This window comes from Xenopus tropicalis, chromosome 3 (assembly GCF_000004195.4).
Source record: "Xenopus tropicalis strain Nigerian chromosome 3, UCB_Xtro_10.0, whole genome shotgun sequence".
NCBI lineage: Eukaryota > Metazoa > Chordata > Amphibia > Anura > Pipidae > Xenopus > Xenopus tropicalis.
Window position 1 is genome coordinate 101,404,020 of NC_030679.2, and position 27,492 is coordinate 101,431,511.

Sequence of the window (27,492 nt, forward strand, 5' to 3'; positions counted from 1 at the left end):
AAAGTAAGTGTTAAAACAAGTTTGATAATGTCCTTTTAATTCAATCTTTAATTATACATTTTGTGGAATATATTGAGAAGTTTTCTCTGAGATCTAACAATATTATATACAGTTTTCACGTGTCAATGAGCAACAAAGAGGAAGACATAATCTTGCCATGGAAGGGATTGGTTTGGAGCCTTAATTGTTCTTATACCAAATCAGTTCAAGACTGTTCATTTAATAGTCCCTCTTATGATTAGAGCTGATTAGTCAGACCATGTGCTTCAGGATTGTCCAGAATGCCCATATGTGTGTAGTTCGAAACTACTGTAGTTCCTACAGTGCTGCATACATAAGTAGCACTTTATAAATAAAGATATACATACATACATACATGTAATTGTGTCCTTATTGAGTGGGATTGGTCCAATGAATATGCATCATTTTGTTAACTGGCTGGGTACTGGTTATAAAACCAATTCAATAAAAATGATTCATTAAAAATGAAATATTACAGTTATAAATCAGCTTCAGTACCTACATTATAAAATGAATTACAACATTCTCAAATATGTATTATATTTACTGTATCATAGAAACAGTACTTTAGTACATTCATTAACGTATGTTTTCTAGAATAATGATACATTTTTTTCTTCCCAGGTTATAGAAGCAATGCAAGCAGTTCTCTTGGCAGAATTAAAAAGGAGGATGCAATCAGTTTTAGAAACCGTAATAACCACTCAACCTATTGCCGTTGTGGACAGTGTGGATAATGGTCACACTTCTCATCCAGAGTCTTCAGATTCTATTGAATTACAATCTATTGCCAATCATTCTATGCAATGTAAGTGTGCATTCTATCTATTTTTTTTTCTATTCTATATTGGAAACCATGCAATAATATACAGTCTGCTATGAATTCTTTTTTTTACCAGTGCTTCTGTATTAACATAGAAAGGTTATCACTAAGACAGCTTACATACCATGCATTTAAAGAGTTCAAGGTAGCCAGATTATCTGAAACATGTTCAAGTAAACCAACAGAATATGGCAAAATGTCATCAGAGATGCAACAAAGGTAACTAAAAAAAAAATTAAAAAAGAGAAAAGGGCATGGACCCTTGTAGTTGGATTAGGGTAAATTGGTTGATGGTAACAGAGAGAAGAGGATTTAAACTGTGTCTTTCCTTCTGTTTACACCAATGAGGAATCAGTTAACAGGTCTGCTTTTTAAACTTTTAAGCAGCAGCATTTTTAGGCAAGGCACGTTTGTCTTTCATACAGAAACAGTTTGTAACTGCTTTGCCAACAACATAGAACCTAAAACACTTTTGTTTCTGAACACACAATGTAAACAAAGAAGGCATTTTAAAGCTGACCATGCACATAAAGATCAGCTCTTGCCCAATGAGCAGATATATGTTGGGGAATCAGTTGGGCAGGGCACATACAAGGGCAGATAGGGATGAAGGGGCAGATTAAATCTGTCTGTGTATCACCAGCTTTAAGCAATAGTTCATTTCTAGTCTCAGTATTAAAAAAAATAATTTAACTGATTTATAGCCTGATTTAAAAACAAAAAGCAACTGTCTGTCAGTCTTTGCAAAAGTACAATGAAAATGTACACTGAACTTAATATTTTTGTATATTTCCATGTGTATGTTTATCATAAATCATATGTGCCTTAAAGTAAAAAAAATAAACTCATCAAATAGTTATAATAAAAATGTTCACTGCTTTTAAAGGTATGTGTAAATATTATTGCTATTAAAGCAGTATCTCTTTGGCTATTCTCTGTACTGTTGGTTCTGACTCCTTAGGGTGAAGACACTAGTAGCAGCTACTTGTTGTGGCTACTAAAATAGACAATGCTAATCATTTACTGATAATTGTTTCTATAGGGTTGATTCACAAGTGCAATAACGCTTATCACATGCTATTTTGCGTTAAAATTGACGCAAAAAACCCGCGCAATTTGCTAAAGTATTATCGCATGCGTTAAGTCGCATATCACATGCGTTAAATAGCGTGCAACTGAATGCATTAATTTTACTGCATTGCGTTAATTCTCACTTCCAAATAAACCCAGCACACACAAACCTATACTGAACTATCTATACACTCACATACATAACTATATATACCAACATCAATACTAACCGTAGATATTAGTATCCCAATAGCCTTGGATACTATGCTTGTTCAAGAACACATCCAGGCCCCTCTTAGGCATTAACAGAATCTGCCATTGCAACATCACTAGGAAGGATATGCCACAACCTCACTGCCCTCACCATGAAAAACCACTTACGCTGCTTCAAGTGGAAGCTCCGTTCCTCTAATCTAAAGGGGTGGCCTCTGTTGCACTCATCATTTTTATGGGAAAAAAGAAATCTGCCTATAATCCCCTCTTGTACAGAGTAATCATGTCCCCTTACAAGTGCCTTTTTCCAGAGAAAACAACCCCAACCTCAACAGTCTAACCTCATAGTTTAAATCTTCCTTCCCCTAGTTTAGTTGCACGTCTCTGCACTCTCTCCAGCTCATTAATATCCTTCTTAAGGACTGGAGCCCAAAACTGCACTGCATACTCAAGGTGAGGCCTTACCAGGGACCTATAAAGAGGCGAAATTATGTTTTCATCTCTTGAGTCGATGCTCTTTTTTATACAGAATAATAAAACAGAACCTTGTACTTGACCCCAACTAAGATATAATTAATCCTTATTGGTGGCAAAACAATCATATTGGGTTTAATTAATGTTTTAATGATTTTTTAGTAGACTTGAGGTATGAAGATCCATTCTCGATCATGGGTCCTCCACCTGTATTACAAATCACAATGCTATGAATTTGTGCCAGCATAATTGTATGCATAATAGATCTTACCAAAAAAAAATGTAATTGACTTTTATGAGGAGGTGAACAGGAACCTTGACTGGAATGGCAGTGGATGTCATCTACTTGCTAAAGGATTTGATACAGTATCACACAGACAGTTAATGGTAAATTTAAGGAATATTGGCCAGCAACATAATATTTGTACTCGGATAGAGAACTGGCTGAAGGATAGATTACAACAAATGGTGGTAAATCTGTGTAATTCCAGGCAGTGTTATTCAGTGGCTACTAAAGCAAATAAAGTGCTGTCTTGGATGAAAAGGGGCAGTAGCAGGGATAAAACATATTTAAAAAAGGGATAAAACATATTTTTTAAATTTATTTTAATATGCAGTGCAGTTTTGGGCTCCAGTCCTTAAAAAGGATATTAATGAGCTGGAGAGAATGCAGGGACGTGCAACTAAACTGGTAAAGGGGATGGAGGATTTAAAGTCTTGGTAAACCATTGTACTTCAAGACAGTAAAGGTGGCCATACACGAGCAGATCCGCTCGCTTGGCGATGTCGCGGATTTTCTAACCTGGCCGATCGAGATCTGGCCAATTTCAGGCCAGATATCGGTCGGCCAGGCCGCTCTGCTCTCCCCATACACGGGCCGATTAGCTGCCGAATCGGTCCAAGGGACCGATATCGGCAGCTATAGTCGGCCCGTGTATGGGGACCTTTAGCATTTTATTCTGTGTTTTTATTATTTATTTTTTTATTGTGTACCTGCAATGCTTGGGTTTTAATTGCTATTTATTTGCTAGGACCTAATTACCCTAGTAATCAAGCAGCAGTTTAAAAGTCACAAAATATATAGAATAGTATATGAATGACTTGAAGACTTAGGGGCAGATTTATCAAAATGTGAGTTTAAAGCTTTATACATAAATATTCACCCACTTTCTATTCATTCCTATGGGATTTTTAGAAGTGTAGTTATTAAATGGTAAATTCTAACTTTAGCCCATTGATAAATATGCTTCTAAAAATCCCATAGGAATGAATAATAAGTGGGTGAATTTTTCTGTGGTGAGCTCTATTTTTTCTCAAATTTTGATAAATCTGCCCCGAGTGAGTCTGTGGCAGTCTAAGGCATAATAGAAAGGCTAATAAATTGAAAAACATAAAAAATTAGGATGAGTTAAATAATTGTTTAGAATGGGGGTAACATAATAAAATGTATATAAAGGTGAATGTCCCCTTTGAATAAATGCATTAAATAAATAATCTTCAATTACTTTGCAAACTAAACATCACTCATTTTTGCTATTAATGGGGAGTTATGCACATACAAAGAGGTTAATATTTACAGCAAGCATTATAAAGTGTCAAACTCATTTCCACCAGTTTGCATTATTTAATATTCCCAGAGCAAGAATCAAATTATTTAATTCTATTTGCGCTTTTAAAATATCTAGGGTAATATTTGGAGGTTCCAGTTACACAGATTTCTCGTAAGAGAATGCAAATCCATTTGTATTTTAGCATTTAACAGCTGGTTCAAATTTATTATTAAATCAACTTATCCTCTCAATTCAAATTGTTTTTGCTGTGTGTGTTCTTAAATGTTTCAAGTGGAGTTTTAAGGGAAGCCGCTTACCAGATCCCAGGAAGTGTACAGTCTATTACATTCTCTCCTTTGTGCATTTTACTGAAGAAATCCTAATGTAGCAGAAATCAGATTTGGTGTACATTTTTACACAAAATCAAATTGTGCAGGTGCCACACCAGCAGTCTTTCAAACATTATGAAGGATATGATTCCACCAAGACGTACCGCAAGAACAGTGCTTCAGAGTCTTACTGTTAAATACTCCTTAAATTACTCCTTTCCTCTGAGAAAATTCTTCCTATAGATTGTTTTCACTTTAGATTAATTAAATCTCTATAGAATGCTGTTAATTTGAGTGTTTCCAGGGGTTTGGTAAAAATAAGCCTACATGCAGTTTTATTTAAACCCAGATACTGTGTTGGTCATGTTGTATTTGATGGTGGTACCGCTAAAACCTACACAGAGAGGGTATTTGTGAATAATCATTATTGCTATTTATATAGCGCCCTCAATTTACACAACGCTTTACAGAATAATAGGAGAATGCAGCTCAGCTTGCTAGTTTTAGTTACAGAATTTGTTGTGCTGGTTTTGCTATTTTGCCTTCAGTTCTCCTACACAATCATTAGTTATACCAATGGGTTCCAGCATAATGATCACAAGTAACATATATGTTTTTTCATGGAGAGTATTGAGAAAAACCCCCCATAAAACTACTGTATATCAAGCATAGCCAGCCCACTGCACTAATTCCAGAACAAGTTTGTGGTTAGTATCCCTCTATTCCCTTGTGCAAGTAACTATCTATGTACAAAATATTTTGTGCCAACAGCTCTTGTATGATTACAAAGCCGAAACACCTTTCTTATTCATTCTTTGAGGCCTATTTACCAACATTATGATTTTAATCAGTTTTTTGAAACCATGAAAAAAAGCATTTCCCATAAAACCACTAGTTATTTATTAAAAGTACGGATGTGCCGAATCCACTATTTTGGATTCGGCCAAACCCGCAAATCTTTCGTAAAGAATTCGGCCGAATACTGAACCGAATCCAAATCCTAATTACCATATTCTAATTAGGTTACAGAAGGGTTAAATCTTCACGTGATTCTTAGGATTTCGATTTGGTTCAGCCAGGAGCATGGATTTGGCCGAAAAAGGCTGAATCCCGAACCGAATCCTGGATTCGGTGCATCCCTAATAAAAACTTTGTTGAATAAGACATTAAGGAAAGTGGCTGAAAGAATTCTTTGTCATTGAATGCAAATCAAGGATTGACATACTAAATAAAAAGGCCATATTTAGAAACTAGAAAACTGTGTGAATGGAATTCAGAGCAGCTTAGAAACATTACTAGGGCAATGCTGGGTAAAAGGACAGGGACCAAACAGGACCAAATATAATACAAACATCAGGTCCTGACATCCTGGAATAGCAAAACTTAAGGACTAATTTCCAGGAAGAGCTTGAAAGATTGCCTAGATATAACTTACTATTCTATCAGCACTAAAAGCCAGCTTTAAACAGCACACAGGTGGCTAAGTGTCTACCAGCACTTCTTTCTATTGAAAGCATAAAGGTTTAAATTTAAGTTAAATTCTTTTTCAGACGTTCCTTGGGATGTTCATCAGCCTTTCCAGAAAAATTCTTTATCAGAGTAGCATTTGTTTTTCTTTTTCACTTTCAGCCTCCCGCTGTTCTGAAAGTAAAGGTCAAGTGCAATACTTTTGCAAAGAACATTGAAGTATGTACTGTGAGAAAATTGTGCTTAGATAGGACTTTATTGTGTAGAAAGCATCATTAACTCTTTCATAGATGTAACATCATGCAATTCTTTTTGATTGCAGAGTAATTAATCCAATCAGAATAATACAATAATGGGATGTTATGCAGAATGCTTGGGAACTGGGGTTTTCAAAGATAAGGGATCATGTTGTAATTTGGAGCACAATGCCTTAAATATACTAAAAAAAAAACACGGATATGAAAAAAAAGGCGTGGTCGCGTAAAAAAAAAGACGCGGGGGACAAAAAAAAACCCCGCAGGCGACAAAAAAAGACGCAGGCGGCAAAAAAGTCACACAACAAACACGTTTTGTGGATTTTTTGGCCTTTCACAAATTTTCTGGTCGTTTTGCAAATTTTGCGGCGAAGCGAAAGGGGGCAGATTCGCTCATCACCACTGTAGGCCGTTTTTCCAATATGAGTAAAATAAACTGAAAATTGCTTTCTTGGAAATATATTCTTTCTATTGTTGTTATTAATACAATTCTTATTTCTAAGTTACTTGTATTATAAAGCATTATTTTGCTTTCACACATACTTGGAGTCATTTACAGTAAAATAAAATCTGGTGTGAGGTGCAGAATGCACCCTTTAGTGCTCATTCAAAGAGCTGCCCATAGGGCAGTCATTACGAACAGAGTTCTGGGGACAAGTGGGGGCAGGATTAGGGGGCCATCCCCTGCCTCTCACAAATGTAAAGCTGATGAATGCAAACAGACCCATATTCATGGCACTCAACTTCGGAGTAGAAAGAACTACAGCTATGATTAAAACTGCAGGAGAGGGTGAAGTGTGCACAAAATACTGTGGTTTCCATCTGTTGTTTTCTACTTTGCACCCTTTTCTGCACTTTATAAATAAGGTTTACTATCTTACCATTGATTGGCTGAATTTGTTTAACTAGAGATACTGAACCCCATCCCTTAGTCAAAGACAGGTGTTTTGTTGAGCTTCATTGCAGGTGACAAAATGCCCTGCCTGTCATTGCCCTTAACCCCGCACACAGAAAAAGAAAATCTGGATAAAGGATTTCCATATAATAGACCCCAGTGTATAGCTAAATGAATTTGCTGGTCCAAAAATGTAAATACAGCCTAATTATAATAACCATTTAAATATTCTATACGTCTACTATTGTCTTTTAAAGATCTTGGATGCAGTTGCTTTCTTGTGCTGAAAAGGTTGTTAAATATGACAGCACTTACATAACTGTAACCATAACATTTTTGCATTTTGGCAGAATTCTCCCCATCTTTCTTAATGGCATAGTGGGTAACCTTTTACTAAATAATTACCCTTGCTAGGAAAGTGGGCAAAGAAATAGTGTAAATACCGATCTTTCCACCCACAAACAGTGGGTACTCATTAAGGAAGGAGTTAACCTTCGATTGCGCTAATGCTGGGTTTCTGTCCAGGAATTCTTTCTGCTTTGCATATGAATAAGACCAAAATGATTTTTTTGTAAAATACTGGTTGGTCATGGATATAAAGGCTTTTGGTGTTTTACTTATACAGGTATAGGACCCATTATCCAGAATGCTCGGGACCAAGGGTATTCCGGATAAGGGGTCTTTCCGTAATTTGGATCTCACTATCTTAAGTCTACCAAAAAATCAATAAAACATTAATTAAACCCAATAGGATTGTTTTACATCCAATAAGGAATAATTATATCTTAGTTGGAATCAATTACAAGGTTCTGTTTTATTTCTACATAGAAAAAGGAAATCAGTTTTAAAATTCTGAATTATTTGATTAAAATGGAGTCTATGGGAGACAGGCTTTCCGTAATTCGGAGCTTTCTGGATAACAGGTTTCCGGATAAGGGGTCCGATACCTGTATTTAATACAGTAGAAAATAAATCTTGAAATAATATTTCTGTTCAGATTGGAGTCTACAAAGTTAGTATGGAATTTACTACTGTGACAGTGGAAATGATATTGACTTTTTCAGCTTTCATAGGGAAGCCTGGCTTATACGAATAAAATAAGTAGGTATTGGGCATAGCCTTGGGTGGATCAAATGCAGCCCCCTTCTAAATTGAATGGCCTGCTGCTTTTAAGAAAATATATTTTTTTTATTCAAATTCCTTAATATATCTACAAAAATGTTCAATAAAAAATATTATTTTTCTCCCTTCTGCAAATATTTATTTTATGCAATGTATATGGGTGCTTTTATGACATGGGGGCACATTTATCAATCCACGAACGCATCCGAATGCGTTTTTTTTTCGCAATGATCGGTATTTTTGCGACTTTTTCGTCACCTTCGTGACTTTTTTGTATCTTGCATGTATTTTTCGCGACTTTTTCGTGACTGTCGTGAAAAAATCGTATTGTTGCGCCGAGTACAAAAGTTTCGGATTCATTCAAGCTTCGGTATCGTGACTTTCCTTGGGCCAGGTTGAAGCTGCAGAGTGCCATTTATTCCTATGGGAGGCTTCCAAAATCATGCAAAGTCGGAAAGGTTTTCCCGCCGTTTACGAGCGTTCAATATGATAAAGTTGCGACGGCGACGAAATAGTCGCGAAAAATACGATAAAGTCGCGCCGGCGACAAAAAAGTTGCGATAATTTCGTTTCCAATTTGAATTTTTCCCATTCGGGATTCAAATTCGTGTTTTGGTATGACTTTGGTTAGACTTATTGTAGCTCGCCTTCTGCAGAACAATTGATTAACCCTGTAAATACCACTAGGTGTGCAGGATAAAAGATAAGAAATAGCAATCAGCACTTACAGACTTAAGCCATTTCTATCAGTTAGGGCTGACCCATACAACCTTACTTGCTTTGAAATTGTTCAGGTACCGTCAGGTGCCACAGAGACATCTATAGATAACAAAAATGCATTAATTTAAAAATTTATATCAAACTAGACTTAGATTCCATATAAATATTTGTACACAGTGCATATGAGAACCTTTAGGTTCACTTAGGAGTGACTGGGAGGGATTTGGGATATAAGCCCTGCAATCGTAGTTGGGATTAGTCACTATAGATAAAGAATCTGATGTGAACTCCAGGCAAACTAATTTACTCCTAAATGACCAATAACCTCAAAGATGAAAGCATTTTCTATGCATTTAAGCCATATACTCTTACTCTTTACTAGTAAGAACTGCTTCAGAGGCTTGCCTATATTTTATATAAATAAATTGCTGTATAACCGTTGGGGCAAGCATTCAAACTGAAATATGGCAATAGGATACCCACTTTTATGTAGCAAATAACAGATAAGCTCTGTAGAATACAATGGTTTTAGTACTTGACCTGGGAGATTAAAAGGGGCCAAATGTCATTCATGGTTCCATAGACTGAAAATTTCTTTCACATATAAAAATAAATTTGTTGGCAAGAAACAATTTGTAAGTGCTGGTTGGACAGATACATAATTAAATTTAAATATTATATATACATATATATATATAGTGAGAGATACAAGCAGTAAGAACACTGTTTGGTGTATTTTCCACCATTGTTAAAGGTGGGGCACATGTAGCACCAGGGAAAATGCCTGGTTTAGCAGCAGCTAGTGCTGGTTTCATGCAAATAGATCAGGAGAAGCTGTATAGGTGAGTCCTGGAGTAAATGGAGGGTTAATAGGATAGGTCCTCCATTCCATACTCCAGTTTTGTATGTTAATTTGGCCAGCTGTAAGTAGCTGCATGATTAGGCTGCAGGTGAGCAGCAAATAAAAGGGCTGTGGGATTACAGAGAAGTGATAGGTGATTGGAGTTTAAGGTTGGGGGCTCAGAGTAGGTCACTCTCAGAGCAGGGCACAGGGCAGGAAGGCTGCCTGTGTTAGGAACTCCCAGAGTTGGGGGTGCCACCTGCCACTGCAAGGAGCAGAGGGAGCGGTAACCAAGTAAGGAGTCACCCAGAGAAGTGCCAGGAGTCACAGAGAAAGGTCTCTCAGAGCGGGGCAAAGGACAGGAAGGCTTGCCTGAGGAAGTCAGGAGGAAGTCCCAGAGGGGCTGGAGGTGCTGCCTGCCACTGCAAGGAGCAGAGGGGGCCTTGTCCACGTGTTTGAGTGCCCAAACGTTGAGGTTTGGTGAGAAGCCTAAGTATGCCAGAAGCTGGTGAGCTGGTATCCCAGGAGGGGAGAGACAGTAGTAGCCCAGAGTGTTCACGAGTGTGAAAGTCACCGTGGATGTGTGAAAGCTATTGGGGATGGTGAGAAGCCCTGGGAAAAAGGTTCCAGTGTGAAAGTTACCGTGGAAGGTGAGAGCCCTGAAGCATGGACAAATCATAACCATGTTTGATGATCTGTTTATGAACTGACTTTGATGTTTATGTTGGGAGGAGGTTACTCCAAATAAACCTATGTTTTAGAGAAAGAAACATGATGTCACATATTGTGTCCCTGTCTCTTATGCTCCAGAACCTCTGCATGCCTGCCTACCATTGCTAATTCCCCCAAAATTGCATGTACAGGCAGTCAGCGTGTCACAATATATATATATTGGGACACGCTGACTGTATGTACACGCAGGCAGTCAGTGTGTCACAATATATATATATTGTGACACGCTGACTGAATGTACACGCAATTTTGGGGGAATTAGCAATGGTAGGCAGGCATGCAGAGGATCTGGAGCATAAGAGACAGGGACACAATATGTGACATATATATATATATATATATATATATTTATATTTATATATATATTGTTCCCACTTAAAGTTTAGATTCTTTAAAAAAAATAACTCTTAATCTACAGAGTATTGGTTCCTAGACCTGTCTTTGGCCCCAACAACAATGCACAAATAATTTCAAAACACGTTTACATTACTTTTATTTTATAGCTATTCTGTAGTAAACATGTTGCCTAACAAGCTTAAGACTCTATTCTCAGGCTTCATTAACATATTTAGATGCCATGCGCACTTGCCATTGGCTCCCACTGATAAACAAGCATTGTCACTAACTGATTTGATTTTTGAAAAATCAGAGTTGGGGGGGGGGGTTCCTCATAAGACTGGGGAAGACTGGGGATGTATTGATGGAACCATAAAATAATAGTGCATCTGTATTGTTAAATTGCTTCTTGACTAGTGAAACATTTTACCACAGCAGCAAAGGGTGGATTAGTCAGATGATATTCTTACGTCCAGGAAACCCCAGGTCCCAGGTTTTCTAAAGATACCTGTACAACACATTGGCCTACATGTAAATATACTGGAAACATCTTCTGCTAATGAAGCATGAGAATGGAGCCCTAAGCTTGCTCAATAATCATTTGTTCCCACTTTTATGCTTACACAAAGAATATTTCTACAGAAGAAAAGGATTGGTTTAACCTTCCATCCAGCTGATGGTTCTCCAAGGGTGCCCATTGTGGTACTTGACTGCTGCATAATGTGCAAATGAACATTATACTTGCAACCTGTAGGGTGTCGTACTAACACAGAATGTGGATGGGATAGGACTGTTATTGTCTAAAGCTGCTGTATGTGAATATGCATACAGCAGATAAATAAATGAAAATACATATCAAGTCAGCATTTACTATCAGTCCCTTATTAAGTCATTACTCTGTTTTAAAAACATGTTTTCTTAGAGAATAAGCAATAGAAGGCAATGTGCAATGAACAAAAACAAGAGGAAACAGTGCAGAGAATTAGGCTTTTTGGTCTATATTGATTGTGTTTCAGGACTGTTCCCTTCCTGTCTGCTGAGAGAAGTACTGGGTGGGGGTTTACATTGTACTAGGGTCGAGAGGCAAATATCACAATAGTGATCAATAAATCTTTATGTTCACAAAACCCAAATCTATTTTAGCACAGTTACATAAGTTAAATGGATTTTGCTTTTATCTGTGTTTTCAAAAGAGCAATGTAGTTAAACATAAAACAGAGTAATCCCAGATATAAATGTTCTACAGAGCAGAAATGGACTGTGTAAGACATAGGGCTCTACTACTATCCTAATTATATTTAGTAACAATGGAATGTTTGTCATTTATTCTGTGCTGGAAAGGTCTGAACAAATAACGGAAGTAATATTGTATTAGAACAGAACCATCAAAAGCTGATGGTGGCCATGGGGGATCAGTATACTGTAAGACCAGATAAAATCAAAATGCATTCAAACATTAATGACAGGCAATTTCTAATGGATTGTAATTTCCCTTGCAAATGTTTATTTTGAGCAATGCTAAGGCTAACATTTTTATGCTAGGTTTTTTTTTTGTTTTGTTTTGCTGATGATACTATTAGACACAAATCTTTGCCTCTCTGGCATGGGTTGCACCTGACTGGGAATGCTGAGCTTGTGGGCGCAAATTGCTGGCATGTAAGAAGACATTAAGCATCCACACATGCACTCCTCTTGCTTGTGTCCTATTAATGATGCAGTCTTGAGCATAACAAGTCTGTCATTTGTCAGACTATTCCCATTCACTTTTAATTATTTTAATAGATTTTTAAGTCTGCTGTTTGAAGAAAAATGGGATTTATTTAAGGCAAGAAAGTTTTTGAAGTCTGTGAGTACCCACTCCTACCATATAGAGTGCACTAAAGTAAAAAATAAGCACACTACTCTCTAATCTAAAAAAGGTGTGGGAACACACTCTTTTCTGTATCCACAGCAGCACAAAAAGGTGGAATAGCCATATAAAGAATACTGCACCACATTATGAACTTTTTTCCCCCTTTTTTTCCTGTCCTGTGAGAGCTGGCTCGACACAATTTACTATTTGCCGGAAAGGACAAATTAAAAACCTGGGACATTTTAAGCATTAGGGGACTTTTTCTTCTTTAAAAAAGTTTTTTCTTGTAAAAGAGGTTTTTTATTGCTTTTGTAATACTTTGAATTAAGGGCTTTTTTCTGTTTTTGAGCATATTGTCACCTATAAAGTAAGCCTTGCAAGAGTCTATTGAATGTACTATTTCTTTTTTCTCAAAAGCAATGTTTATATTCCTAAGGGTATTTTCACTGAAGATGTACATGACAAACTAAGCCAATTTAGGGGTAATCTTCTAAATACTTCTTGCCTTGAAACTTGAAATAATTTGCTATAGAGCTGATTGGTGCAGGCTGCATCACACACAATTCAAATCCAATATGGTAAAATAATAGATCTCCCAGAGAAAAGAATGGTCATAGTATGTGAAATCTTTGTACAGTGAGTGGGTCATTGGGTTATGAGCACATTTTTTAACTGAAACCCACATGCTTCTAAGTATGCAGTTGTTGCCCGGAACTAATAATAAGAAAACAAGAACAGTCATTTTTTATATTCAAGATACCCTTACATATGAAATATCTCTTAACTTGTACATGTTAAATCTCTAATATAAAAACAACATGGAAGTAAATCAACTGAAAGCACAGGGACACATAATGTGATAGCTGTGTAAATAAAACCAAAGAGGACATATACAAATGCATCAGTAAAGGAAGCAGAAGCGGCAAAAAAATAGCATAACTTACGTCTGTTTTTGTTAGGTACAAAAATATAAATCTGGTAACGTATAAATGCTCTTTTCTTTCCTGAGTGATTACAAACCTCAAGAGCATAAATGGATCTTCAGATGGTCCTTAGGGCTATATTTGGTATTCACCTCACTTATATATCGAGTTGGCCATGTTCGCAATTTAATCACAAACCTGTAATTCAGTGGACAACAATTTCTTATTGTGAAAAGGCATAGTAGCTTTTACTTTCATTTAGGTCAGCTGAAGATTGCTGATGCACCATATGTTTCAGGCCTGAAATGATGGATGGTATCCTCTGATGCCCAGGCCTAAGTGATTGCAAAGATTGAAGACACACAGTTTACTTAAGCTTGCTTAGTATTACATCAAGTAATCAGTATGGTAGGGAAACCCATGCTCATTATGTCACCCAGCCAAACTACTGTCTTTATAAAAGGGCATGGAAAGAAGAAAATAATGTGAAGACAAGTCCTTAAGAAGGAGGAACATTTATGGTGAAACAGAGTACATAGAAACATATAGGTTCCAAATCATACTTCATCAATTTGTTGAAAATATCCCTAAAGATGACATTGAGAATTATATTTTGAAAATATACATTAGTTAGCATAGGTGATGCATACAATGCGTTTACGAAGTTGCAAGCTAATTATTAATAAATCTATTTGTCCATAGAAGGCTATGCACATCTCTTCTCTAGTAATTTCTTGGATAATGTCTGACCATCTAGTAGAGCAAGAACCTGCAAACCAAATCAGCATTACTTGAGACTAATATGGCTATTAGAAGCCGTTGCTATCATTATTTATCTCAGCTTTCTCTAATGAGTTCAGGACAGCAACATCAGTCCTGACCAATTCCTTCCTCTGGAACAGCCAGCAAGCGATGTCAATCTGTTATAAATGGGTTCATCCTTGGGTTAGGTGGTAGCTTTAACACTTTGTAATCACAAAGTCCATATACATACGATAATATGAAGAAGTCTACGTTCTGAAGATTAAATATGAAAAATATACCTGTTTAATGTATGGTGATATTCCTCCATTTTACCAGACTAGCATTTACTAAAAATAGTATTTGTATTATAGTACTATAACAACTAGGACAAAGGTGTAATGTAACTGTTTTATTTATTAAATCACCTTAGGGATGTGATTTCCATAGCTTTGAAAAAAGTCTGTTAAATTATTGATCAAGCAAGCAATCTCTGGTTGGTACACATGTTGCTGTTCAAGGGCAACCAATTCATTAAACAAGGGCACACCTGTCTTCACACCCCACTAGCAGCATACACTTAATGGCTATTTCTTTTTGAGCACACATAGAAGAATAAGATGCACTAAGTCATCAGTTTAACCCTTCTTCCTTAAACTGACCTTAAGCAAACCTATTTAAAGGGGAAGTTTAAGTCAAAATATGTGTTGTATCTTGCAGTCCAAAAGAATCTAATATACAAACACAAATATATAACACACAATTTACCATATAATCTGAAACAATTTCTAGTAAGATGCCCACACACTGGGACCCCTAAGGGAGACCTGTTACAGTTATTTGTTATAAATTATGTTACAGTGTAAACCTTGGGGTTATGCAACAAAAAACTGATATGTTTGTGATGTGATTCCCATAACCTTAGGAGGAAGACAATGGCAGGCTACATGTGACACCTTGATGTGAATACACCACCTCATTCCTACTTTGTTCATTGCTTAAACAAAGGGTAGCCACACTAACCCCCATGAAATAAAAAGGCACAAGTTTTGCCCAGGGGCAGTAACCCATAACAACCAATAAGATTGTTTGCTTTTAAATAGGTGACCAGTAAATACTACCTGCTGATTGGTTGCTATAGGTTACTGCACCTTAGTTAAACTTTGCAACTTTTATATATTACCTCAGATGGTAAATATTGTATAAATATTTAATTGGTATTTTATATTTAGTTCTGGAGATCATTTACAAACATGGGACAAATTTGGACTAGAGCAGAAACCCACAGTAACCAATCAGAATTAAAGATTTTTACTTTACTTTAACTGATTATTCTTCCTGTATCTATTTAAACAAAGCTAATCACTTATTAGTTGCTATTGCTCTTGGTTCTGCCCTGGTTCAGATTTGTCAGCGCTTAGCAAATAAGTCTTACAGGTATGTGTCCTGTTGTAACAGCACGATATTGGTTAGTCTGACACCCAGCAATATAGCTGAATAAACAAAATAAGCAGAATCGCACTGTGCCATTTATTATATTCTGATACAGATAAAGTCCATATCGCAAATTTGACCCATGTTTCTGCCAGCCAGCTTGGTGTGGTACGGGTTCAGCAGGCAGACAGTGTTATGCTTACCTGTATAGAAAACATTGTCAAAATACACAGACATTACATTATATATATATAGCAAAAAAACTGACATTTCTCTATACATCTATTGCTGACACTGTAGTGGAAGATAGCTCCTGCCATTAACTATTTCAATCATCACAAACAGAAACTGTATTTTTGTTGTTTTTTTAAATGTTTGTCATATAAATATAACATATATCAGACATATTTTATTTTACTCTATGGTAAAGAGCTCTGCGCATTTACAAGTGCAACCATGAAGAATAAAGGCGTGTCCCCAGTCCTATCTGTAATAAAGTAGCTGTTCATCTGTAGTCGGAGATCACCATAAAAGTCCTTGAGTTCCTTTACTTTATTTTGCAGAAAGGTCATCAGACAGCCTTGCATCATCTGACTCTATCAATCAAGGCCCTCAACCACTGCTTTCTGCTGAAAGCTTTCCTGTTTGGCTCTGTTTTTCATAGACAGCTCAATAACTTGTCTGTGAAGCTGTGATAAATGTGGCATGTTCTCTTAAACTGTTCCTTTAACATTGGGCAGCATTTCAATACACTCTTCCCTATGTGAAGCAGCTTGTGTTAGAGGCAATCTTTTATTTACTTATAAAGATCATCATATTGACTTGCTCATATTCTTCACCGGTCATTCCTTGTATGTATGTACTGTATGTATGTATGTATGTATATATATATATATATATATATATATATATATATGTGTGTGTGTGTATAAAAGTATATATATCATTCTCAGCAGGACACACTGTAAATTAGACCCACACAGGGCTGGCAACATTTCTAAATTATTGGTCAAGCCTTTGTGTACTAGCTCCCTAATGCTGCCTATCTAATCCAAGTAGCCTGCTATTAATGTTTTCTTCAAATGCTACGCATCAGGAAGCATTTTTAAATGCCAACTTTATTTTCCCCCCACCTTTTTAAATGGGTTTAGTGATGTTCTATAGGAACAGTTGTCAATATCACTAAACTGTCCCATTTTTGCACAATTTTCTATCTGTGGAAGAAGACCTGAAATAGAGCTATTATAGCAAATGAATAACTCTTCCCTCTAAAAGAGAGGACGGTTCTTTCAAATCAGGTTAGAGGTCAATGGCAGAGCAGGGCAGGAAAGCTCACATTGCAGCTGCCTGCAAACCAACTGCAACCAGTGCTCCTTCAGAGGACACTTTGCAAATATCTTACAATCGGTACTGTTTTAAAGGAACAGTAACACCAAAAAATGAAAGTGTATCAAAGCAATTACAATATAATGTGCTGTTACCCTGCACTGGTGCAACAGGTTTGTTTGCCTCAGAAACACTACTATAGTTTATAAACAAAGCTGCTGTGTAGCCATGGGGGCAGCCATTCAAAGGAGAAAAGGCACAGGTTATTTAGCAGATAACTGATAAAACACTATTATATTCTGCAGAACTTATCTGTTATCAGCTATCTAACAACCCCAGCTTTTTCTCCTTTTTGCCAACTTTAATGGCTGCCCCAATGGCTGCATAGCAGCTTATTTATATAAACTATAGCAGTGTTTCTGTAGTAAACACACCAGTTTTACCAGTGCAATTTTTTGTGTTACTGTTCCTTTAAAGAATAAGGAGACTTTATATTAATTTGTTTTTTTTGACCCGTTAATACTTACATTCAAGCCACTTTGTTAGCAGGGACTACAACCAGACTCTTCTTGCATAGGGCCATTAGAAAATAGTGGGATGTTTAGGCGCAGTGTGCCCTATTAATTCTTCTGTGCACCTAGCCATTGCAGTTCCTGTACTTTACATGTCTACACATTGACACCCACTTGTAATACTTTGGCACTGATCACCAGAAGTGAACTATATATATACTATATTGCACCTACTAGTGCAGTGGTCACACAAACTGACATTTAGCAGCTTTAATGGATACATGGCATTAGAGACAATATTTGCCTAATTTTACAGCATTTAGACTGAACCATATTATGAGCAGGGTCCTGTATTCTTCAAACTTTTAATAGATTGCCTTAGAACATTAATTCCACAGCACAAGCTTTCAGGGACCTAATTGCCTATGTCATAGAATTTATGTTTCTAGGCTACTCTGTAATCTATACTAGCAAAATGTTACATGGCAATACCAAATAAGTGTAATGTGTTTTAATCCCCTATTTATTATAATATTGTTATAAAGTTCTTTTTTTCTCGAGAACTAGCTTATTTAAGAAAAAAGCTTAAACTGAATAGAATCGTTCCTCACAGGCTGAAAATCTCCAATGTTTTCTATTCGTGTTCAAGTTTTTTTTGCCCCACTTTTTCTAAAAAAAAACCCAAAAACATACCAACCCAATCTTTAAAAAACCGTAGTGTTCCTTTATAATTATACTAGTCTCAATTTTGAGAATTGTAAGGGTGTAAGGCAAAGAAAATATTTACTGTAATTAAATAAAAATACACAGTCCTACTTTTAATAACATGGCATAGTTTACAAAGTAGGGTAATAAATTATGTTAGTATTTCTGAATAGTAAGTAAATAATACAAATAGTAGACATGTGGGGTTATTGTGGGCAATGATAACATTATACTGGTGCCATGATGTCAGCTTCAAATTACAAATATATTTGCTAAGTTCCAGGATGTGTTCTTATATTCCTGTTATTGCCTGTATACTTGTTCCTGACATCTTGCTTGTTCCTGACTATTTAACTCCTTGGATACCATGCAATTTGAATTTTTGGCCCGTTCAGCCTGTTCCTCACTGCCAAGCTTCCTCCTTATCCCTAATTTTCTGGTTCTGGTAGCCCTCCTGCCATGACAGGAACAGTCAGAATCAAGTAATATATACCTGTTAATGGCCTTTTACAAAGCAAAACCATTTAAAGACTCTAATGGAATTTAACTACTGGGTGGAAAGAGAAAAGCAAACAAGACATTTTTGTATAGTATAACCAGTTTAGTAAATGATCAGGTAAAGTTATTTACAGCTGGCACTTACCAGCCATCACTTGTGCTAAAAATTTTTGGTGTTAGGACCATGGCGAGGAAAGATTTGTCATCTGGATATATCTTCACTATCGTGAGCACAATCTCCCTAATCTTCCTGAAATGCTTTCCCACTGGCTATAAAGTAAATCATAGAAATAATTAGTACATTGTGAGTAGAGACAGCCACACTACCATACACTGTCTAGTCCCAGCTTAGTGAATAGCTATACTAGACATCAACTCCCTATCCTTATACACTCATACCTTTTAAAGGAGAAGGAAAGTCAAAATCTATTAAGCACACTATTAAATAGTACTACTATTGCTGTGTAAAAACGCTATATTTCTGGCTTGCCTAATGAAAGATTTACAGAGATACACATACTAGAACTAGAACTGCCATACTTGTTTCAGTGAACGGCGCCGCCATCTTGTCCAGCGTGTCTGTATGGGCTGAAAAACACAAGCCAGCTCCCCGCTCCTGCCACAAAGATTCTGCAGCTCCCTGCTCCTACCACAAACCCCCCCCCGCTCCTGCCACAAACCCCCCCCGCTCCTGCCCCAAACCCTCCGCCGCTCGCAGCACCTGCCCCCCGCTTCCCCCACCTGCTTGTCACAGAGTTTGGCAACGCTGCGTCGCCATGGCAACAGGATGCTCCTGCCCTGTGCGCATGCGCCGCCTGCAGTAACAAGTCGCCAAGTCTTGAAGGAGCGATGCATTATGGGAATCTTCTCTACCCAGCTCAGCGTTTTTTTTTCGGGTGAAGTATGGGGAGACTTAAGGGCACTATTGAGAGAACTGAAGGTATTCCTGCATCTTGGGATTAACTCTTTATTAGCCTTTCCTTCTCCTTTAAATAGATAATACCATGTAGCTTTCAAATTCAGTTATGCTTCCTACACAGAATGTCTTTTGTCCTATATTTCTCTGTGGCAGAAATCCTTTTACCCTTATTTTTTCTAAAACAATTATTACATGTCATTATGCTTAGTAGATCACTCTTCTTTCTTTTCTCTTCCACATTATACATACTTTTAGAATTTTTTATTAATAACTGTTTCATATTTTGTTGCTGTAATATAAAATTCTATATATAATCCTTTAGATGAAGAATTTGTGGTTTGTAGCAGCGACATAACAACTTGGTTCACATAGATATCAATGAGGAGGGAGGCCCTCAAAACTGAAAAAAGCTAAGTTAAAAGTTGAGGGCAAGGAGAGATAATAACTGTGCCATGAGCAATAGAGCCCAGGGAGATTAATGCATGGCTGAGAGATTGGTGCAGGGAGAAGGGCTTTGGGTTTCTGTAGAACTGGGCCGATTTTACAATTGGCTACAGGCTCTTACCTTGACTATGCAGTGCAGTTTGGGCTCCAGTCCTTAAGAAGGATCAGTGCACTAGAGGCCACCAATTTAGATTAGAGGAACGCAACTTTCATTTGAAGCCGCATAGGTGGGTTTCATGGTGAGGGCAGTGAGGTTGTGGAATGCCCTTCCTAGTGATGTGGTAATGGCAGATTCTGTTAATGCCTTTAAAAGGAGCTTGGATGATTTCTTGAACAAGCAGAATATCCAAGGCTATTGTGATACTAATATCTACAGTCAGTATTGATGCTGGTATGTATGGTTTATGTATGTGAGTGTATAGATAGGTCAGTATAGGTTTGTGTGTGCTAGGTTTACTTGGAAGGGTTAAACTTGATGGATTCTGGTCTTTCTTTAACCCTAGGTAACTTTATGTCCATGCAACGGGCAGTGACATATATTGTAAAATATATCCCATGCAAAAATACAGCATAGCCTCACACACAAGACATTTAGTAACAACTGACAAGCACATTGCCAGCCTAGAGATACCATGACATTTATGTCACTGCAGTTGTGTGTGTGCCATTCTGACTTTGTAGATGTTTGTGTATGCTGCACTATTTAGAGGGCCAACTTTAAACTAGTGACAAGTATGTTTTTGTGATTGCTGCAATGATTCAACCAGTTTAAGTTTGAATTAAGAAATAAAGCCTTTTAATGCAGACATACCTGTTTTATTGCTGTGCAGCACTGAACATGCAATATTAAAATTAGTATGTCCCATTGGTAAATAAATCTAAATAAAAAATGGAAAACAAAATAAACAGCTTCTTCTGCTGCACATTTTGTTGTAGATACAGTATGAGGTCCTGTGAAATATTTTCACAATATTCCCCCTGGGGTTATTTGCTTTATTTGCAATGGGATAAGGAATAGCTGTCTCTTGCAACTGTCTCCCTCACTACACTCTGATAGATGGCCACAGCTTTTGCTGCACACTGCTTATTTGCTTTCCTTCTCAGCTGGCTTGCAAAAGGCAAGCTATCCGGATCGACCAAGATTAAATGATGCTACTCTTATCAATGAATATGTCAGGGTTACTTATCCATATCGCTAAAAGCAAAGATACAATATAACATAATGTAGATAGATCTGCAAAATAATGATATGAAGCAAAGGAAGCCTTGTGTCAGTCAGAACAAATAGCAGTATTCCTTCATGTTATGTCATGTACAAAATATGTGTCATTATGAAATAAGTTTGATATAAAATACTGTAGCTTGGCATAGTCATTTTATGTCAGATATGCAGCCCTTTCTCTACTTGCATGGAGTCTGATTGATTCCTTTAAAAACATGGGTGAGTTCTTTAACTTGCTTGTGTTTCACGTTTTTTTTTTGTCGTCTGCACTTTTTTTATGCAACCATGCCCAATTTTTGCCATGGCCGCGCCCAATTTGTTGTTCAACAACATTTTTTACGCGCAATGAATTTTTCCGCTGCAAAGTTTTACAGAAGTTTCGCAAAACAATGACGAAAAGCGGAAATTCGCTGCGAATCCATGCCTGGCGAAAAAATTCGCTCATCACTAGCCATCTCCCATAGACTCCACTAGAAGCAAATAATTCTAATTTCTAAGAATGATTTATCTGTGATAATAAAACAGTACCTTGTACTTTATCCCAGCTAAGATATAATTAATCTTTATTGGAGGCAAAACAATCCTATTGGGTTTATTCAATATTTAACTGATTTAACAGACTTAAGGTATGGAGATCCAAATTACAGATTTGGAAAACCCCAGGTACCGAGCATTCTGGATTACAGGTCACATACCTGTACATAATGTTTGTATGTATTCTAAAATTTAAATCAAAGGATATGATTTCATCATGATGTTTTTGTTAAAATTGCTTTGTCTGTTTGCCACGGAATTTTTATTTCCATGCCACAACACTCCAAAATTGTGGGTAGAAAATGATTTATGTAATGAACCCAGGTTTTCTGATTTTATTTTGTGAAGCTTCATAGAGGGTCAAAATATTTCTGCATTTTCTTTTCTAAAGATAATGCCGTCATACTTACATCATGGCAAAACACTTTATAAAGCAGCTACAGGTATAAGCAGGCAGATATCAGAATACTATATATGTGTAGTACAGCGTTTTTCAACCGCTGTTCCGCGGCACACTAGTGTGCCGCGAGATGTTGCCTGGTGTGCCGTAGGTGCGGTCCCCTCTGGGACACCTTCCACTTCCTGGCTCCCTGATGCCCGGAAATCGTTACTGCCTGTGACGTCATCCGGCATCGGATCCAGGAGGGCGGAGCAACCAGAGAGGAGAGGCAGCACTATCCTGCCCTGGCACAACCCGACCGGGGGGAGCAACTGCCCAGGCCCTGCCCCGACAGACCAGATCCACCAGGGGCCAGGCCCATGCACAGCCGCCCTACTCCCCACCGGAGGACAATCCCGGGACACCCCTGGATGCCGCACCCCAAGACAGCCTGACATGTAAGAAAACAATTAATAATAATATATATATAATATAAAATTTTTGTGTGTATATATATATATAATATAATAAAGTAATTATAAAAAACTTTCTTTGTGTTTATTTGATTCCTATTCAAGAGAATTACTTTATATATAGTCAATATAGGCACAGAGTAAAATTTTTTAACATTTTCTAATGGTGGTGTGCCTCGTGATTTTTTTCATGAAACAAGTGTGCCTTTGCCCAAAAAAGGTTGAAAAACACTGGTGCAGTAAACAGTGATTAAGCTTTTTTTCCTCTTCCCACTTTTAATTTGAAGAAGGCATTGCAGTCCAGTGGGATTAAGTTTGATTAGTGTAGTTGTGGATTGTATTCACTGGTTTCATTAGAAATCAGAGTGGAACCTTCCTTTTTTCTGTTTCTTTTTAACTGGATCAAGAATATTTAAGTCCCTTCATGTCAAATGTTCCATCTGTTTTCAAGGCCTAAATAAGAAAGCAGATGACATTATTATGCAAGGTCTCATACAGATTCCTTAATCCTCCTTTTTTCATTAACACCCTAGTAGTTTATTCAAACTGTTAAGAACTGAATGTGTCACAGATGTCCACAATGTTACAATATGTTATCTGTCTAGTATTTGTATGCATTACTTGTGATTTTGTGTTTAGGATTTTTTCAGGGATTTTTTTTCCGTATGGCTTCTATTTAACAGAGAAATTTACATAGTCATTCCATATAACATCATTTTAACTGACTTTTTTGTTTGTTTCAGATATTCATTCTAGAATAATTTTATGAATGTAAATATGACATCTTTTATCTGGTATGAAACCTTCCAAAAATCCCTCTACCAAAAGTATTAATCTTTTGCTAATCAGAACCACATTTAAATAATTTCAAGAGTACATGGTATATTTGCTTATACCATAGCAAATATTTGCCAGCTCATAAGAAGTCATTTACAGAGACTCCAGATGCAAGTGTAAATCCACTAAGGGGTGCTGGTGGGGGGGCGCAAAGCAGCCCTGTCTTTTCCACCTGCCATAGGGAAGGCAGTAGTTACAGGGGTCTGTTGCAGCCAACTCCCATTAAATTACACATCTGAATGACATACATGTTAAGACCCAGCTAGTGAGAGGGGATGCCTGCTTATCTTCCCTGTCTGCCACTTATGAATACAGTGCTGCCAAATGCAGGTAATGCTGTATTTAATGGAAAAAATATAGGGCTCTGATGATTTGTGTCCAATTAATGCATTTAGTACTTGCTTTCTAAATGAGCCTTATTCAATTCAGACAAATTAAGCTTTATAAAGCAAGGTGCCTGTTATGCAGAATTTCCAATAAGAAATGCTTTGATTGGATTTTCTTTGCTTCAAGTTTCCCTTTATAGGAGGTTATTAAGTCAAAAACTTTCACTATGCAAAAACTTTTTTTTTTTTTGCATAGTGAAATGTTGCTCTCTAACCTTGAAGTAGGAGCCCATTTTCAAATTTCTGGTTTGAAGGCAAGTTTTGGAAGCACAGAGACACAGTTTTACTCCAAGCAGAGCCTCCTGCAGCCCAGCAGCCCACATGGGGCTACCAAATAGCCAATCACAGCCCTTAGATCATTTTTCATGCTTGTGTGGCTCACCAACATATTTTACATCTCCGTGTGGCTCACGAGTAAAAAAGGTCGGGGAACCCTGGTATAAACAAACAATAGTAATTTTACATCTACTACTGAAATCTGTAATTAATCAATATTGAAAAGTTGCTAAGAATTACATTTTCCTTTATTAGGCATTTATCAATCAAAACTCAGATGCTTCAAAATTCTTAGATTCTTTGTGGAAATGTAGCTGGCAAGAAAGCAGCTTAGCACATTTCATGTAAATGTTACATAGTTACATAGGGTTGAAATAGACCAGAGTCCATCAAATTCAACCCTTCCAAGTAAACCCAGCACACACAAACCTATACTTACCAATCTATACACTCACATACATAAACTATATATACAACCACTAATACTAACTGTAGATATTAGTATCACAATAGCCTTGGATATTATGCTTGTTCAAGAACTCATCCAGGCCCCTCTTAAAGGCATTAACAGAGTCTGCCATTACCACATCTCTAGGAAGGGCATTCCACCACCTCACTGCCCTCACCGTGAAAAACCACCTACGCTGCTTCAAATGGAAGCTCTGCTCCTCTAATCTAAATGTGGGTAACAGGGTCAGATTGTTTAGGGTCTATTAATTGTATTTCACTGTACCTCAGCATAGAAAGTAAAACTGTGGCATTCATGCAGGTTAAAAAATGTTTGTTTTTTTCAATAATAATAAATAATATAAAGCTATATTTGACTGCCTGTTCAAAACACTCAAGCCCACATATCATTCAGAACAGTTGTCTGAAGATAGAAGAAAAGTATTCCCCTAACACACTTTTTTTTACAATTAAACCCCATTTTCCCTTAAAACAAAAGAGATATACTTTAACAATATGCTTTTTGATGGTGCTTTTGGCCACAGGCCTACTGTCAATTTTTAGTACAATAAACACATCCTGGGAATGGAAATCAGACACATTAAGATGTGCAGTTTCGGGCAGAATACTGTTTTAAGATCTCAGGTTCAAACTCAGCTTCAATTTAATTATTCAAGTATACATTTTAATGTCAAACCACATTGAATATAACATAAAATTGCTGGTACCTTTGGGCAATAAATCTTGCATTTGATGGAAACTGTTGAGTTTAATGCCAGTCTCCTAAAGTTGTTATGCTGTCTTATTTCACTTTGTCATGTTGATTCCCATGGCATAGGAAGCCTTTGCATGCAGGGAGTAACACACACTGTCACTTTCATATTTACAAATGCATTCAGTGTTTGGCTTGTACACTATGGGAGTTTAAGCATTTTTTTCTCCAGCATTGGTCTTTTATTAGATAATGATATATTTATTTGGTGACATTATTAATGATACATGAGGATAGAGAGACAGACACAAATTTACAGATAGGTCTCACTTACCTAAATGTCATTACAATTACAATATTTTAGCTGTTTATATACCACCTGGGAGTGCTGCTATATTTATCTGTATCAAAATTGTTGGTAGCTACTCTTCTCTCTCTGTGTGAACAATGTAACAAAACCTAAGCAAAGAAGCATGCAAATTCATTGAATTAAAAGGCATTGAAACATGAAGATTGCAGAAAGTAGTATGTCACCAATTGTTAGTAAGTCTGGTTAACAAACTGACCACAAAGGCATGTTCATGGGATATTAGACTTGCTCTTTTAGACTCTGGACTGTTAGAGGTATTCTCATACAGTTAGTACAAGACTGACATAACAAGTGTAATATAATAAAATGTTAATTATTGGTCTAGTAACCCATAGCAGCCAATCAGTAGGTAACATTTACTGATCAACTGTTTGCACTGCACCAATCACATTTGTTTTCAAAGTGCATATCACAACTCATTTGCAAAGTTTAAGGCAACGTGCAAAGAAAGGTTGATTGTGCAATTTGCTGCACTCTAGCACATGCACCACAGAAAAAATTACCTCTCCAGAGTTGTCACGCTCCTTAGCTTGTGGTTTCTGCCAAGCTAGGGGCATTCCAGAGAATGTTCATGTTCCTCCAGCCCCTGCTGGATTTAGCATTTCTAAGGCAGCATACTTATGAAATTGTACTCCATGTTACAGAAAGCCCCTTTAAAATTTTGGGGGTTTACTTATTTGCAAATCTGAGGTGACAGCTGCAGACATCACAAATCTGCCCCTTGCCTTCCCCATTTTCTGTTTCCTTGTACTCTGGAAAGGCAGCTGCCTTCACAATAGTGCATAGTTAGTTAAAAATTAAAAGGGGGTTGTGGTCAACCTCATTTGGAGAATTCCTGACCTAAGTAAGGTTATCGAGACAGTAGGTTTCTTTTTATGAAGAACAGATGTATTGTAGTGGAAAGCAGCTTTTCTTACAATGTAGGGCAATGATTATGCTATTGCAGGGCTAAAATGGCCTCATCCCCAAAGTAATTTCACCTTCCCCATAGACTCCAATCCATTTTGCCAAAATGTTTTGGTTTCATAAAATTGTCTAGGGTTCACTCATTACTACTCACTGGTAGTAATGCCTTCTTCTAGGGCTCATGCTTTGTAAACATAGTAAGAATCCACATCATGAGGTTTAAGGCGCATAGGTGTTTGTGATTGCTGCAGTCCTTTCAGGGAGTATCACTCAATCAATGTCCAACTCTGCAAGCAACCTCTTGCCATTCACTAGAGTAGGCAATATGCTGCCTATGACAAATATTAGTACTTTCAAGTGTGTATCACCCTTTCTGATGTCAGTGTCGCCAAACAATAACAACATAATAGTGCTAGAGGATTTCCCATTCAAGTAGGGTGAATCCATCAACTCAATTCTCCATGACAAGATTGCAGCAATCACAAATGCTTGTGTACTATTGGCCTAAGGTTCTGTAAGACTGCTGTATTCATGTTGCCACACAGGGATGCTAGTATCTGTTATTTATAGCTGGTTAGAAATAATGGACCACTTGCCTAATAGAAAAAAGAAAATAATCTAGGAGTAGGAAAATGTTTGGCATGGTGTACTAATAGCAAATGTTTCTACAAAACATGTCTTCCTGTAAAAGAATCCTGTAAATAGTATTTTACATGGCCTCATACTTATTATTAACTAATGTAATTGA

General features: G+C 37.0%; 1 protein-coding gene across 3 annotated transcripts in view; it reads left to right on the top strand.

Annotated features, from left to right (window-relative positions):
* wdr72 (WD repeat domain 72) overlaps nt 1–27,492 on the top strand; it is a 121,886-nt gene that overhangs the window by 83,236 nt on the left and 11,158 nt on the right. For all 3 annotated transcript variants that reach the window (XM_012959598.3, XM_031899179.1, XM_018092424.2), the window contains exon 18: nt 646–829. In XM_012959598.3, the coding sequence (XP_012815052.2) occupies nt 646–829 (184 nt within the window). The remainder of the gene's footprint in view (nt 1–645; nt 830–27,492) is intronic.